Raw genomic sequence first — 18,259 nt, forward strand, 5'->3', positions numbered from 1 at the left:
ATATAAAGTTATGAAAGATTTATGTTTTAAGAATACCTACTTTGAGAGGCAATATAGCAGAGAGTTGAGCAGACTCCCAACAGGCCCTGCCACTCCCTAAATGTGTGATTTTGGTTATGCTGGTGTATTTGATTATGCTTACCCTCTCTGTGTGTTTCTTCACCAATTAAATAAGGAAAAACGGTATTTCTCACATAAGGTCACTCATCACTAATAGATGAGTGCTGGCAAATAGAACTCAATAAATATCTACTCAATAAATATCTATTATTCTGTTTATTTGAAGGCTTAAGAAAACGTCCACGGAAGAACTCTTAATTGAGCAGTTTGTTTTCCCCCTGCATCTTAAGAGTTAGGAACGAGGAGACCTGTGTCTGAATAAAGGCTCCACCACTCACTATTTCCCCTTGTTTGACAGAAATGAACATCTGCTGGCACCAGGCACCACTTTAGGCATCGAGCGCTATTCTGGGAGTTTTCTATTCTTCAGATATGTCACCACTATCGCAAAGCTGTCTCCTCCTCTGTAAACTAACATCTACCTGACCGATTTATAAGGTTATTTGAAGCTCAAATGAGGCAATATATGTGAAAGCACTTTCAAGATTTTGTGAAGCACCACTGGAGTGAAACTTTTTGGTTAAGATATAAGTACTCTGGTGCAAGCTGTTGGGCATAAGTTGTAGGAATGTGGTTTAGGATGAGTATGTCTGGACCCTCTCAAAGCAAGTTCATTACCTATAGCTCCAGAAAGTGTTTAAAAAAATTTTAATGACACTATAGGCATGCTTCTTTATAACTACAATGTTGTTTATAAAATAGTTATATGCTTCACTATAAAACATTTCTCTTCTTGAACCCAACTCTATGAAGAATATTAACATAACCAATAGTTAGTGGGAGATTTCCCTTTACAAATTGCAGTTGCAAAAAAAATGTAGGGTGATATGTGTTTATGGTCCCAAATTAGCATTATAGTAACTAAGCCAATAATTAACAGTTTCATTAATTACTAAGCGCTTTACACACAATATTTCATTGAATATGAGGCAGGTACATTAGCCCCATTTTAAAGGATCAGAATCCAAGTTACTGCAAAATCCAAGCTCTTAACCACTATGCTACGTTACACAATAAAAATACCAGAACAAAAGAAGCTATAACCATTGCTATCTTCACAAAATCACATACTTAAGAGAACCGGTAGATCAAAGGATTCCAGACAATGTTCTGAGCTTTGGTAATAAAAATGACTTTAAAAAAGTTATTATATAAGTGCTTATGATTCAGTTAACTTTAACTCTTTAAACTTTATGGGTTTCCCTCCACCGTGATTTTAAAAATAACACAGTGCTCACTGAGAAGAAAAAAAAAATACAAACAGCAAAGTAGAATTAAAATAAAAACATCCATAATTCCATCATTCACAAGAACCACTGACATTTTCCCGCTGTATATATTCTTATGTAACTGTCAACTATAGAATTTAAGTAGATTTTGATGACTGTGGTTAAATGTGATGCCAAATGTAACTACTGTATTTGTAATTGGTAGACATAAATTATAGTAAACTTTGTGCGGGCAGAAAATTATTACATTATAGAGATATGTATTTTCAATATCTTCCTAAATTTTCCAATTACAGAAAAACAAGCAAAGAGTAATTTATCTCAGTTGTATAAGCTCAAAAGTATATTGACCATAAAAGAATCACAAATAATCTTTGTGTATGTACACACACACCTACATAAATATACACATACTAAATTTTTTTTTTTCTGGCTGTGTTAGGATTTATAGCTTTCTGAAGGTTTGATAACACTATAAATATTATTAGAACAGGTAAGAAAAAAATTATTTTTCATAGTCATTGAATTTTGCTAGAGTTACACTTATGGGTGATTGAACTACAAAGTTTTCCCTTGTTAAATATTTGCTTAAGACAGAATGTTCAAGATAAGCTAAACTCTTTACAGGAATCATATCGAGAAATTCTACCATTTGTGAAATAATAAAGAGAAGAGGAAAAAAACAGTGACAAACTAGCAGAATAATTTAGGGCAAAGATTCAGGTATTATATAAAATGTATGTAATGCCACATTACTGGCATTTCAATTGAGGTGACTTACACTAAAATCTTGTTCTTTTTAAACTATCACTGGACATAATAATTTATGCAACAAGAAAAGCAAAAGATAAAAAATATGCAGAAGTCCTTACAGGATATGGATCGAGTTTCAAAAATAAACTTTCTAGTGCTTCTTCTTATGTGAGAGGTTTATCCTCGTCATAAACTCTAGGAACCTATTTATATTGCTTAAGTGTGATTTATTCAAAATCATATTAATCTATATAAATAATACTTTTAATGTCAAAAACAATGCAGACTGGCAGTGGGTAAGAATAAGAATGTTCAATAAAACTGTATTTTGAAAGTCAAGAAAAGTATAAGCTAAGGCTAACCTAAAACTGTCTAGACAAATGAAGGGGAATAGATTCTAAAAAATGCCTTTGCATTTTCACTGTACATGAACATGTGTAACAAACATTGTGTTTGTATATTATATTGAAAAATAAATTGTCAGATATTTCTAAATTAGCAAATAAAAATTGTATATACTTCTTAAGTGTGAAAAGGTTTATGTCCTTAAACAGAAAATGATTGGGCCAAAATATTCTCATCCTGTCCATTTAGAAATGAGAAATATAGAAGTCAAATGAGATTAAAAAATAACTAAGGCCGGCTGGCAGGGCACGGTGACTCACGCCTGTAATCCCAGCACTCTGGGAGATAGAGGCGGGCGGATCACCTGAGGCCAGGAATTTGGGACTAGCCTGACAAACATGGTGAAACCCTGTCTCTACTAAAAATACAAAAAAATTAGCTGGACATGGTGGCGTGTGCCTGTAATCCAAGCTACTAGGGAGGCTGAGGCAGGAGAATCTCTTGAACCCGGGATGCAGAGGTTGCAGCGAGCCTACATCGCGCCACTGCACTCCCAGCCTGGGCCACAGAGCCAGGCTACGTCTCAAAAATAAAGTAAAATAAAATAAAGTAACTAGGGACTATTCTCCATAAAAGAGAGTATGTTATACACCCTTTTATTACAGAACATTTCATTTTTTTGATTGCTTGTGGAGAGAAAAGGTTTATGAGGTAATTACATATAATTTTAAACAGGATTCCTTTTAATTTTATATCTATATTTCTCTGTAAAAGTAGTTTCAGCAGATGACTGATTAAATCAATGTCATGATTTATATACATCCTTACTTCAGAGATTCAGCTAACCTTTGAATAAAACAAACTAGTACTACATTTCAAAAAAAAAATTAAAAATAGATAATGATGCTTAAAAAAGATTACACTTCAAATTTAGCACTGTTTTTACAGGGAAGGGAAGCATATTATGCCATAATGTCTATAAATATTTATTGAATAAATAAACATGGTTTACCTGATGTGTTTAAAATCTTGTAAGCTGATTAAATCACAAACATGTTGAATAGGTCTTAAGAAAAACAAGATGAGGCTTTTAAGTAGTTATAAACTATGACAATAGAAAAAAACCTTTTCAGTATCTTTTTTAAGGGTTAAAAACCAAAAATTTAAAAATAGTATCATTAAATCACTGTTTCGGCCTTAATATTTTAAAGAGTAATATATTAGGATATACTGTATCTATTAACAGCATTAAAGCACCTCACACTGAAAATTTCGCTTTGAAGGCTTAAAAGTGATTTTTAAAAACATCACAATAAATGACCATAATTTAAATTCTGACTAGGGGAACAAAAAACCTCAAAACCTAAACCCAACAAATCTGCATTTAATGCTTACAAGTGAAATGTACTTTTCCAAAACATGATACATAACTATCAAATTTAGCTGTCAAAATAAATTATTTATCACAGACAATAAGTAATGTGTCCTGAAGTCCCTTTTTCCTTGAAAGTCATAATACTTCTGGGATTATCTGGTAATACAGTCACTCAAAAACAGCTAAAGGAGTCGGTGCTTAGAGATTCTATGTCCAACTTTATCTGTACAGTTTTAAGGCATTCATAATGGTATGTTAAACAACGAATAATTTATAATAAAAATAGATAAAAACTCTCTTTTAAAAATATCTCAACTGAGAAAACCACAGAAGAGAATAAAGATCGTATTTACCACTGATGTACTCCTTAAGCTTCTATAGCGATGAAAAGACTTTTTTTTGGCTTACAACAGACTTTATGCCTTGAATACTTGGTGTTCTTATACAAATGTGGACCGGAGCTTAAGTTCCGCCTAAAGTTACTGTGAAATTTACACATTCAAGTGTGCTGATTGTTATTAATAAAGGCAGAAAAAGTTAGTTAAAATATCTGGTATTATTATTATCAGTATTCATTGCAAATTATCTTATAGTATTCTCTACTGTAGTGTGAACTTCAGTCTTATGCCAAATAGCAACACAGATTACAGTATCATAGTTCCAATGATGATCAATGACTCAGCTAGTATTAGCCAGAGCAAAGGAGTTTGTTTATAATAAAAAAAGTAAGTAAGAAGCATAGCTTTATTTTAATATCAGTTATTAGAACTGAGCAATGGGCATCTTGTTATCCAGAGGCAGAAATGAAGTTTTCTTTCCTTAAATTACAGAAACAGTCAGGATGGGGGACAGCAGGTGGTGGCAATGGGTTGCTAGCTAGCTGGCTGGCTAAAATACATACCTGAGCTCTACTGGAGCTATGCAACCTTGCTGTGTATCCGTTATTTGTAAAGGCTGACTGAACAAAATTGCCTTCATCATGCAAGCACTGCTGTCTGCACTACAGTAATAAAGAAACACGCTGACAGATACAATGGCTTCAAGTGATAAGCAATCATCAGGAATTTGTAGTGAAATTGTTGGTTGACTGGAAATGTTCTCTATATCTCCAGATGGCATCTGTCCTTGAAGCAGCCATTCATTGCCTAAAAATTAAAAAGGAAATTATTAAGACTGTATAAGACAAGTAGAAAACTGGGACTATCTTATGAAGACTAGATAAACTCAATCAACAAATATTTATTAAAAATCTCTAACTGCCAGGCACTGTGGTCTGTGGGAAGGACATAAATATAAATAATATACACTGACCACTCATTAGAAGTTCCCAGTCTGATGATCATTATATCTAATTATTATAGTTCTTTCTTTGTTTGGATACGATAAATTACATATTTATTCCTGTTAAAATCAAGCTGAATGTAGAAAATATGGCTATAAAGCCTTAATCTCTAAAGTTAAAAACAAATCCTATTAAATTTTAGAAATAAACATATGACACATGATAAAATGGATCATTTTTACCAAATAGATAAAAGTCTTCGGGGATATAAAAACTACAAAATAAAATTTTATCTAGGGAATACAAATGTATGTGCAACTCTATAGTGACTTTCTGCTTAATAATGAATTATTAAATATCTAAAAATAATTTAAAAACACACACACTTATTTATTTAGAAACAGGTACCACTGCATATCTATTCTCTGTGGGCTTAAGTAATGTGAAAACCAAGGGATTTTGTATATCTCATTTTAACACGTAAAACTCTTCCTAGAAATAAACAGATTATCTATAACAAAAATAGAATAAACCACTAACAAATGTTAAGCCCTCAAGAATTAAAATCATCTTTAAATGTCTTTATTCATCTCGACCTTCTCTTAGAAGGAACACACGTGTCATAGTGGGGAAGCACAGACACATACAGACATTCAGCCTAAGAGGGTGGCAGCGACAAGAGTCAGCATTTGGCAAATATATGAAATGCTTTCCCACCATGTAAATGGAGAACACTGAACATTTTCTAATCACTTATCAATTACTTGGGGCATCTGTAAAAACTGGACCATCTACTGAGTGTGATGAAATGCTGTCTACTTTTTAGCTTTTCTGTCTCTTTCTTTTGTTCTCAGGATGAGTCAGCCAACTCAGGGTACCTGCCTTTACCAGTCCTCTTGATGTCTCTTTTAATTTATTGCTTTAGTTTACTGAAAAATCAAATTTGAGAAAAATATGTCAAGTAAGAGTAAGGTGAAAGATAAGAACCTAGAGAGATAAGTACAAAACTTCTATGTTGAAGCTTTTAAAGAATTCTTTTTAAATTCTCTTTAAAATTCTTTGGTTTTCTTTGCTTATTCCTGGACTGGACAGTATCTTTTATCTTATGCATGACTTTGCTAGAGAGATCAGTAGAGAACTTCTTATATTTTATTTTTGTTTTATTTATTTATTTTGAGACGGAGTCTTGCTCTGTCACCCAGGCTGCAGTGCAGTGGCACGAGCTTGGCTCACTGCAAGCTCCACCTCCCGGGTTCACACCATTCTCCTGCTTAAGCCTCCTGAGTAGCTGGGACTACAGGCACCCACCACCACGCTCGGCTAATTTTTTGTTTTTTAGTAGAGACGGGTTTCATCGTGTTAGCCAAGATGGTCTCGATCTCCAGACCTCATGATCTGCCCAACTCTGTCTCCCAAAGTGCTGGGATTACAGGTGTGAGCCACCGTGCACAGCCAACTTCTTATATTTTAAATCAAAGAAAGTAATACTGAGCTATTTTAATGTCCAAATCTAGAAATAAAACAGAAAATGTTTCTTTAGATATTTTTCATATATATCACACACACAACTTGTGAAGTTACAATACACGTAGTGCTTTTATACTGCTTTTTTTGGGCTTAAAACTTGCATATATTCTAACTTCTTTAAGATTATACAGACCAAAATTTGGCTAAAAATAAGTGTTTCTAAAAAACAAGCCAGAAGAGAAAATGTCCTTTAAATTTAAGTGTACAAATGTACTCTATAATATTCAAAAACTTTAAATTATTAGGATTATTGCCTGAAAATTATCTGCTCCTATATAACAAAAATGGCGCCAATATCTTAGACAAATAATAAAGTCTCTATAGACTACTTTACTTGAATATTATCTGTATTTTATATCCCAATGACTCAATATTAATTAGTGTGTCTGACAATGCAGACAAATGTTAATTTGTCAATATCCTATTTTAAAAATTAATATACTGCTCCCACAGTGACACCATTTAATACACTACTCTTACAGTGACTGCTCTTACAGTTACACTGAGAAAAATTAAATTAATGATCTCCAACTGATGTAATACTTCCAGACTTAAACTGGCAGTCTAGGACTTGCTCCGAACCCACAGATAGCTATGGAGTGGCCAGGGTTTGAGTATTCTTCTGTCTACAAAGCAAGCTCCAAAGGTCCTACTACTACATGGTTAGCCTTCTCCCTTGTGGGGAGTGACAAGCAGTGGTTTCCCTACAGACTCAATCACCCTAGAATCAGCCTCCCAAACACTAACCAGCAGTTCCTCCCAGCTAGTCTACCAAGATATCATTATCCTCTTGGTTTAGACACTAAGTTGATATTATAATTGCGAGCCAGTAGCTGCTGCCCTGAGAAAGTCGAAGGTAAGAAGGCATGAATTACCCAGGATTTGGGTAATATACAAAAGTGTGTGAGAGGGTATGAAGGACGAGGAGTTGGGAAGGAAATGGAAAATTGAGTGAGAAAGTGTGAAAGAGCGTGGGAGACCAGGACAGAGGAACATCATTAGAGACAAGTTGTAATTTAGAAGTTCTGAACCACTAAAATTTCACTTTAAAATTTTTGTCCACCAGGTTACAGATGTTGGAAAGCACTACTGCAAGGCAAGCAGTATACTGATTCCTTACCATAGACAAATGAAGTAAGGAGTTAGCTCACACTGTGATTCACAAATAGAAGAAAAGGAGGAATGCGTAACAGTGACTGAAAGGAAGAGTTACAAAAAAAGATGTTAAATAAGGAGGCTCCACTTTATTTTTCTATTTCAGACTTTTTAAGACTCTTTTTGGAACAAGAATAGAATGAAGAATAGGATCAGAATAAGTGATGAGGTATAGGAAAGCCCATATTCCAAGCAATCATGCTAACAACTGACTCGTAACTTTTGGTGAGTTACACTGTTCTTTAATAAAAGGGAGGAAAGACTCTTGAAGACTAAAGCAAATGGCCAATGTGGGGTTGGATCTGGATTCGTTTGTTCACATCATCTCCTTCAAATCTTGCCCATACAGAGTAAAAATATCTCCTAACAAATAAAAAATAACTAGATTAAACATCAAGAATGTACGATGTATTAGTATTTGCAAGCTTATACTCATACCTTCAGCTCTTAGAAACCAGCAACTGGGTACTCCTTCCGTTAGCTTTGATCCTGATGGGAGGTCCAATCTGAGTTTGAACTGAAGAGTCTGGCCAGCACACACAGTCACAGGGGAAAGCCTAATGCTTGGAGCAGATTTAGGTAGTCTGGGTAATGTCTTCTGTTTTTCTACCAGGAATGGGCCATCTACTACAGCATTTTCAGATCTGAAGATGGGGAGCTAGGAAGTAAGAAAATCTGTTATTAAAACATAAGAACTTTATATTATAGAATGAGAAAGCATATTTTTAGACTTTAGTAGAATAATGAAGTTCTATGTCAATGACACTAATTGCTATTCTAGTTTGAATTAGAAAGTGTTAGTTAGAGGCGCTCAAGATTTTTGTAGACACAGAAGTAGTTTATCTTAGCAACAACAACAAAACCCAACACTTATGAATGAGACAGAATAAAAGTAACTGTCCACTATATATAGATGGCAGGAGATTAGCAAAAGTTTATAAATTTAAACACAGTAGATACACATTTTCTTATAATTTTCATTGTCAACTATAAGAAGATGTTACTCATCTTATATCAGAGATCTATGTGAAGAGAAATGACACTTACATTGCAACAGTAATCTGTGTTTTTTATTTTAAAAATATACCATGTAAATTACCAGACTTTCAGAAAAAAACTGCTGCATTTTTTTCAGGTACATGTCATACAACAAGAATTAGTTTGTAACAGATATTTCTCCTTGAAAATTCTATAAGAAACCATGTCCATATCTTTAAAAATTGACTATAACTCATTTAAATAAGTTTCTTCCACAATCTTATTTTCAATGTCTTGAGAAATGTGGCTTCTAAAGCTTTTGTTAGATGATTATTTGGTAATGGATTCATCACAGGGAAACAAAGGCTACACGCTGATCTAAAGATCACTGAAAAAAACAAAAAGCTAAATAACCCAACCCACAGAGCAGGTGTATGTACTGTATGTCAGTATGTCTGTACACTTAAAAACAGATCTGAGTCCTCTCCTTTTTTTTTTTCTTGAAGGTTCATTCGATTCTCTCCAATTTCCAGTATTTTTTTCAAACTCTCAGCACAGATGGAACTTTTATTTTAAGAATAGAAGGATATCCTTAAAGCAGTCCTGCTGGTCTCTTTGTCAAAGAACACAACAGAAGCATCCACTTACTACTCTCCTGGAGACAGCCTAACCAAAAATGCCTGTCAGTGCTGTGAGGATCTTAGTATCATTCTTAAAACCATATCCTTTAACTTATATTTTAAAATTACTTACCACAGATACCATTTTTGTTTCTAAATCCATTATTTTAATTTGATGATTATTGGTGTCTGCCACATACAATAATTGTCCATTCTCTCCAATACACAAGCCTCCTGGTTCATTAAAAGTTGACTCGGTAAAACTGGAACTGGTAACGTTATTTGTGTCTCCAGTTCCTGCTAATGTTGTACAGTTTTTTGTTTTTGGATCCACAACTTTAATCTAAAAAACAAAGAACAAAAAAGATCAATCTCATTTTTGCAGTATTGCAGAATATAGTATCAAGCAAGCTAATTTCTGACTGCCATTAATATTCTCAATAAATCTCACAAAAGGAATAGTTATTTCCATATTTTCTTGAAAAGCCAAACATTCAAATTACAGTCTAAGGGGAGATATTCTATTCTAAGAACTAAAAACTACGTAAAATCCCTAGCTCCATCTTGTCTTCTGGAAGCAATCTTTGATGAAATCATTTCTGGAATTAAAAAAAAATTTTTTTAATTGAATTGTGTTTCTTCACAATGGGACACACTTTCACGACTGAACCGACTTTGTCTTCCTGAGCATCCAGCATTGCCTGAGGATTTGCTACCTTTGTTAAACTTAATGATTGCCAGTTATGTCTCAATTATATTAAATTTATGGTCTCACATCATGAAGTACTGTATGAATATTTATTATCCAGTGATTTTTTGTAAAAAGTAAAAGTGCAATAAAACTTAAAACAATTTAATAGACAAAAATGGAAATGCTGCTGAAAACAAAATTATTTATTAACAGGCATTGTAACTATGCAACAGCTCAAAAACGTTCATTTGTTAGTTGACATATTAATTTCCCTGCTACTTGCCTTCTCTTGATATACTGAATATGTTACTAAGCAGCTTTGATGGGTTACAATTCACAACTATTGGCTATTGCCATTGGAACTGGTTCAGTGCTTTCCCTAGTTCAGAATATCATCACAACCTCTTGGCAAAGAAAGGACCAAGAAAAGAGCAGAACAGGCTGGGTTATAGTTGTCAAATACTGTTACTCCTTTCTATATTTTAGAGTGGCAGTTGTAGGAGGCTCACAGATCTTTCAGCATTTTAAACGCCACACACAAAAAGCAAGATATTATATAATTCTGTCACGACTCACCTTGTGATTGTAGGAGTCTGCCACATAAAGTAAATTCCTTTTTTTGTCCCATGTTACTCCAAGGGGGTGCTGAAGCTTTGCATTGATTCCTACTCCATCAACATCACCAAAAGCAAATAAATTCTTCAATTTTTTTAAAAAGAAAAGAAACAGCAGTTATTATAACTTTGTACATACAGTGTTTTGCTAGGATATGAAGTGAAAATTCAAATAGCTATAAATGGTATTTAAGTTAAAAGGGAAAATGCTGATTTTCATATAAATAGGGTTGGATACTTCATTCAGATTAGAAAAAAATGACAGTATTTTGAACCTGTATTAATCTGTGGTGCTTAGTAGTTTTACTCACAATACTACATCTGGTTAGGAATAGGTCAAATCCACTAGTCTGGTGCTGTTTCCACCCCACTGCCCAACATCTAATTTACATTTTTTTTCTTTTCTCCAATAATCAATGCTTCATCCTTTCTTTCTCTCGGAAACCTTAACATTTATACATAATAGAGCCAGTTCACTTTTCTTAGATGGAGTGTTCCTCATGTTGCTTTATAGTCACCTTTCCTTTGGTTTAACTTTCATTTTGATTCGCAGATAGGCCAAGGATGATCTCTTTTAAATCTTATTAATTTTCTATAATTCACAAAATTGACAGCTTGCTCCGTGTCTGACCGCACTGTGCAAGAGTGACTGTCCTTACCATGGGGTCTCTTTCTCCTCCTACGAGGTGCTTCACTGCTCCATCTTTCAGAGAAATGGTTCTCACTGTACTGCTCTCACTATCTGCTACAAACAAGCAGCTCCAGGGATCTTCAGAGGCCAAGGAAAGGCCTGAAGGTTGGGCAAAACCTGCCTTGTGAGGATAGGCGTTGTTTCGATTCTCTTCATTTCCACTTCCAGCAAACCTAAGGCAGGTTCCTTTTGTTAACTCACTGAAAAAGACAAGTTCATAGGTGGGGTTAACATGTGGTATATTGTGTGCAATTTAGTTCTTAAATAAATGAATGTAAATAATCAAATCAATAGTGATAAGCCTCATAGAAAATAAACTAGTGATCTTGGCCTACTTAAATTGTTCAAGTCAGCTTTCACTGTCATTTTTCCAACCATTAACTTATTTACTCACTGTGTAGGGAACTTCTTACTTTACTTTGACATACACAAAACTGAAATCACTTTCAAATGTTAAACAAGTGATCCCTGATAGAGTTAGAATTATAAGATAAAAATAATGATCAGATTATTGATGAGATAGGTTGGTTTTACTACCTTAAATTCTTAACTTCTTAGTTTCATGCAATATGAGGTTCTTGAAAGGGAACTAAAAAGACTAGCTCTTGATAGTTTAAAGCTTCAATTTGCATTAAAAATGTTTTGTGATCTTGTATATAAATAGAGACTAGCAAAAGGAATTAAATAATAGTTTTTGAAAGATAGCCAGGTCAGACATTACTATTATATGAAAAATGATATAATTGTACATAATTATCTTACAATTGCATGGGATAATTACGTACAATTATATCAATTGTACAAATCAATTTCTTATATACATTAGGGAAATTTCTATTTAAAGAACTATTGCAATGATTCCTTTTGTAATGCAGAGAAAGTTTTAGACCCTGGTTTTTAAGTTTATGCCAGAGAGATTGTAAGGAAGACATGGTAGTGTGTTGTGTTGACGGAAGAGAAGCAGTTGACTCAGGACACAAAATGAGCTAGTCTGTGTAAATCATTTCTGAATATGCAAAAGCCTGAATTCACCATCACTTACTGGCTGATATGTTCCCGTAATAAGTTAGGTAAGGAGCGGGGGACAGAGGCAAAGGGATTTAGCATGCACAAAATATGGCCACTTATTCAAGAAATGTATAAACATAGCAAGTACCATGTATGTAATAACTAATATGCTAAACAAATTAATTGAAAGGAGTCTACAAGGAGTCTTAATACTTTAAAAAAGAGTTTTCTTAATTAAATAAAAAAAAGAGTAGGGAGAAACAATAACTCTTAAAATGCTAAGGGTCATTACTACTTGAAGATCGGTAGTAAAGATAATACATCCTTAAAACTAAAATACAGGTCAGTGTAGTCCTAGTGCCAATTTCCTATTATGAAGGAGAATGACAACTCTACTTATGAGGAAATTTAGGCAGCTCTGAACCATCTATCTCTAAAACAGCCATCACCCAGAAGAGCATATTCTGGCAACTTCTGTTACTTCTGTTTGCTGTTTACAATTATGCCTCATGTAAAATCTTATTGGTAATCTCACTGTTCAGGCTACTATCACCTCCTGCCTCAATAACAGAAATAGGCTCCTCAGTGGTATCTCTTATCTCTGCCTCTAGTCTTGTTCCACTCTGAGTGCTGCTAGTGTTCTTTCAAAAACACAAATCTAATCATGTCACTTCCCAGCTTAAACCTTTTTAGAAAGGCTTGTAGAATATCCAAATCCCTTAAAAGTACTCACAAGGCATGGTGTGATCTGGCTTCTACCGACATCCTTAGTGCCAATTCTTGCCTGGAAAACTTCCCACTCTCCCTAACTCCTACTACTCTATCAGGTCTCTGTTTAGTTGCCTCTTCCAAGAAGCCCTCCTTGACAACCAAATCTTACTGATGTTGCGTCTTCTGCTTACTTATATAAGGAACAATTTCAATTTTTTTTTTTAAAACAGAGTCTCGCTCTGTCGCCCTGGCTGGAGTGCAGTGGCACAATCTCCGCTCACTGCAACCTTCAGCCTCCTGGGTTCAAGCGATTCTCCTGCCACAGCCTCCTGAGTAGCTGGGATTACAGGCGCGCACCACCACGCCCAGCTAACTTTTTGTATTTTTAGTAGAGATGGGGTTTCACCATGTTGGTCAATCTGGTCTCGAACTACTGACCTTGTGATCTGCCCGCCTCGGCCTCCCAAAGTGCTGGGATTACAGGCGTGACCCACCGCGCCTGGCCGAACAATTTCAATTTGCAGTGATTCCTTTTGCACACACTAATTTTTAATTGTTTGCTGATCTGATTCTTCCTCTGTAAGTTCGCTGATGACAGCAACCACATCTTTTCATTTTATCCTTAACATAGTGAGCATATTATTTCATCCCTATTGCCTAGCATATAGTATGTTTCACAAATATTTACTAAACGATTAAATGTCATAACACATTATATAAATGTGTCCAAAGCAACACGCACAAACATAACACACTATTTTGAATATCTGCTATTTTGAATGATCTATATAAATCATGCTTTCTATTAACGGTAACTTGAGATGATCATCTTCCATGGCTATTTGACAGCCTTTCTGGTTAATGGCTTTTACTCATTTATTCTCAAACCCTTACTGAGCTCCTCTTAGGTACCAAATACTGTGCTAGGTACAAGGGACACAAAAATGAATGCGAGAGGATTCTTTCCTTTAAGAGACAGTTTAGTAGGAGGAAATGGCTAAAAATAGGAACAGTCAAAAGAGAGAAGAGAAAGAGGAAGGGGCAGCGGGTTGGGGCAGGAAAACTTAGTGCAGTGATGTAACTACATACCAGGTACGGTGAGGTCACAGAGAAGAGTATGGCCCGTTCTGCCTGGGGTAATGGGGGAAGAGGAAAGGCTCTAAGGAAAAAATATGAGAAACTTGGTAGACACGACCCTTTCATCCTTATATCCTTGTGACAGCAAAGCCACCTATGTTTACTGTACATGTTAGGCACCACGCCAAGCTCTCCACATGTATTATTAATCCTCAAAGCAAGCCTATGAGGTAATATCAAGAAGGAAACTGAAGCTTCGGAAGTTCAAGTGGCTCTCCTAAACTCACACAGATAATAAATGGCAGAGCCAGGATTCAGTCTTAGGCCTGACTACAAAAACTGAGTTATTAAGCACTCTGCTATGTGGTATTCAACTATTTGAATGAATGATTAGAAATAGTTCAACTATGTCTTAAAAGATAAGGGCCCACTGAATATTCTTAGTTCTCTTCCTAGACATTAAGGCGAATGATTCTTTGCAGGTTCCCTGAAGTGAAGTGTGGCCCTAAGACTTAACTCTGGCTGATAAAATGAGAGTAGAAGTGATGTGTATCAGAGTAGAAATTTTAAGAGTCAGTGAGTAACTTACCACCTCTTTCTCTCTCCCTGTGCCAGGATGACTGGCAAAGCTCCCCACAGCTCCAGGCTGTTTCATCAGCATGGGTAACAGAGTAGTGGTCCCAGTGAACCCATGCGAGCGAGCAAGAAACACACCTTGCTTTAAGCCACTGAGAATATGCATTGTGTGCTATGGCAGTATAACCTAGCACATCCTGACTGGTACAGTGAGGATGGTGATTTTGAAAAAAGAAACTCTATGAACACCAAAGTAGTACAGTCTACTCAAAGAGAGAGGCTGTCACTTACTTTTTCTTTGGCAGTTTGCCAGAGTCCAGTAGGAGTGCCCATATCTGATGAGTCCCTGCCATGGCTATCCACAAAATGTCACCTCTTTGGACCTCTGAACCTTTATAAGAATAAATCATTATTATTATATACATATCTGGTTAATACAAACACTCCAATGGTTTTAAAATGTTAAATTTATGGAGGATAACAATATGTTTATGAATCATCTGATAAATAAAAATATTTCCAATGTTTCAAGTTATCTTTGAAAATTTTGTTTTCTTGTGAAAGGTTTACTTTTTTAGACTTGCAATTTTACCCACAACAATTTCACAGGAATCCAAAGTATTCTCACTAGGAACACGTCCTCTGCATCTCTGCATCTGAACTCTGCCTCAGCAGTTTGTTAATTTTACAGTGAGCATTAACAACATTTTTAAACATTTGATTTCTTATTTTACATAGCACAAACTATTAGAAGTGACACTGGCACACATATATTCTGGGGACTGTCTCTGCTTAATCACCTTAAAACTACATCAAAAGCTTTCCACAATTAATTTTTAGTATACCACAGTGTTTCACTTATTCTAGAGCCACAACCTGGGACTACTAAAATGAACAGGAAACATAAGCTAATAAAATATTCCGTTATTTTAGATATACTGACATTCAAATAAAAGGCTCAAAGCATGTGATGCACTCAGAGTAATGCTTAGAGGCAACATCACTCAAATGTTAGCCATGATCATTTAGTGAATCTGGACCTTAATTTTACAGTATTTGTACTAGGAAAATAAAAATACTTTTACAAACTGAACAGCCCTTCAATAGACACCATAGAGGGTAAAAAGTATAATACAACCTCTTCCGCTTAAGAAGTTCGTTAATTTTACAGTATTAACAATGCATGTATTACCAACAGATGATATTTGGTACCTAAGAAAGCATTCAGTTTAAAATTACTTATTTATGTTAAACCTACCATAAATCTAAGATAATAAATCTTTTAGTATTAAACAATGAAAATGAATGAGTTTTATGTTCATGCATAGTCATTGGTATTATCAACTATGGAAATGACCAAGCAAAACAAAAACTTTTAGGAGGTAATAGGAATAAAAACATGGAAAGCCCACGAAAATGAACACTCTTACTCATTCTAACTTAATTTGGAATGTTTTCCACTCACAATATTTCAAAGCCTTTACTGGTTCAAATATTGCTTTTTTCTTTTTTTTGAGACAGAGTCTCACTCTGTCCCCCAGGCTGGAGTGCAGTGGCACGATCTCCGCTCACTGCAAGCTCCGCCTCCTGGGTTTATGCCATTTTCCTGCCTCAGCCTCCAGAGTAGCTGGGACTACAGACGCCCGACACCACGCCTGGCTAATTTTTTGTATTTTTAGTAGAGATGGAGTTTCACCATGTTAGTCAGATGGTCTCAATCTCCTGACCTCGTGATCTGCCCTCCTCGGCCCCACAAAGTGCTGGGATTACAGGCGTGAGCCAACGTGCCTGGCTGGTTCAAATATTTTTAAAATGCTACATGAAAAAATGTAAATGATTATGTTTTCAAGTCCTCTACCCAGTTCTCTCATTTCTCTGAATGAAATGTAATTACTCTTGTGGCAATGTGACAGACCACTAAAAGAAGAGGGCTCCTGAAAGCATTCCTTCACCAATTCCTTAGCTTTGGAACCAGGTGGGTCTGGATTTGAATTGTAGTAGCTACATCACTTTCTAATGTGTGTGCCTCAATTTCCTCATCTGTAAATTGAGCACACCATCACTCTCTACATAAGATTCCTGGAAGGAATAAAACAGTGTAAGCAAAGCACCTCACATGATGCCTGGCACCATGTTAGGTGCTAAACAATTTGCTGTCTTTCAACTTCTATGCCTAGTGTGCTCCCTCCTTTCCCAACCTAGAAAGCTTACATCCAGATATGAACATTCAGATCTCTGCTCAAGCTTCTTCCCTACTCCCTCGCCCCCACCCCACACACACCCATCATTCTTAGCTCCTTACCTTGCCTATTTTTCACTGTAGCGTTTATCACTATCTTACACGTTACATATTTATTAATTTACTGCCTTTCTCTTCTACTGAGCATAAGGTCTAAGAGACTAGCAGCTTTGTTTTATTCACAGTTTTATTAGCAACCCTTAGAACAGTGCTTGGCACATGCCAAATACTCAGTAGGTATTTATTTGTTGAATGAGTAAACTTCCCCCTAGAAACCACAAAAAAGAAAAAAAGCCTTAAAACTATCCTAATGCTGGCTAGTATTTCCTAATAGTACTACTGATTCATCTCTAATCCCAGAAGTCTGCTATACATGTAAACCTGTGCTATTATCCTCTCAAACAATGATGCTGAATGGGAGTGGCGGCCCACCCTAAAAAATGCTGTGGATATTTGATGGGTAATATATTATATGATAATATAGTCATGCCAGATCATTTACATGATGACTACACTATTTTATTATAAATTACCCTTATTTCTTCTCTATTTTTTATATATATATAAAAAATACAAAGCACAGGTGGATTATATTACCTATGAATTTCACTTTAGGTATGGTAAAGGAGGCTTTTCTTAAAATGTATTATAGGAAGGGGATTTGGGATCTGATAGGGCTGAGAACTCCAAAGCCACCCATAACAATAAAGCCTTTCAATATCTCTAACAAGCTTCCATTCATGATAAAAACTCTTAGCAAACTAGGATCAGAAGGCAATTTATTTAATCTTATAAAGAACATTTTTAAGAGAGTCGCAACAAACATCCTACTTAAGAATAAAATACTACAAACATCCCCCGAGAATAAAAATGAGACAAAGATACCCACTATCAACACTTCTATTTAACACCTTATGGAGGTCCTAGTTTGTGCAATAAAGAAGGAAAAAGAAGCAAAGTATAAAAAGATTAGAAATAAAACTGTAGTTATTAGCAGATTACATAATTATATACACAGAAAATCTTTACAATTTTATAGAGAAATTTAGCAATGTTGTTGGGTATAGGGTCAATAAGCAAGGATAAATTCTTTTATCGGTTTACAGCAGCAAACAAATATAAAAGAAAATTTGTAACGCCATTGAAAAACATCAAACACCTAAGGGTAAATCTAGCAAGATTTATAGCCTTCTACACTGAGAATCATTATTGAGGGAAATACAGACAGATATTTTTATACAACTTATCTTGATTGAAAAGTCAGCTCC

The 18,259-nt window shown here is 35.1% G+C and overlaps 1 protein-coding gene across 1 annotated transcript in view; it reads right to left on the minus strand.

The window, feature by feature from the left end:
* Positions 1 to 211: 211 nt before the first annotated feature.
* Positions 212 to 18,259, minus strand: part of NHLRC2 (NHL repeat containing 2) — a 57,204-nt gene continuing 39,156 nt past the window's right edge. Inside the window, exons 6-11 of the mRNA XM_011967504.1 lie at positions 15,044 to 15,143; positions 11,349 to 11,580; positions 10,652 to 10,774; positions 9,518 to 9,727; positions 8,225 to 8,444; positions 212 to 4,967 (exon numbers count right to left, since the gene is read on the minus strand). Of these exons, the coding sequence (XP_011822894.1) occupies positions 4,711 to 4,967; positions 8,225 to 8,444; positions 9,518 to 9,727; positions 10,652 to 10,774; positions 11,349 to 11,580; positions 15,044 to 15,143 (1,142 nt within the window). The 3' untranslated portion in view covers positions 212 to 4,710. The remainder of the gene's footprint in view (positions 4,968 to 8,224; positions 8,445 to 9,517; positions 9,728 to 10,651; positions 10,775 to 11,348; positions 11,581 to 15,043; positions 15,144 to 18,259) is intronic.

This window comes from Mandrillus leucophaeus, unplaced genomic scaffold (genome assembly GCF_000951045.1).
Source record: "Mandrillus leucophaeus isolate KB7577 unplaced genomic scaffold, Mleu.le_1.0 Scaffold80, whole genome shotgun sequence".
Classification (NCBI taxonomy): domain Eukaryota; kingdom Metazoa; phylum Chordata; class Mammalia; order Primates; family Cercopithecidae; genus Mandrillus; species Mandrillus leucophaeus.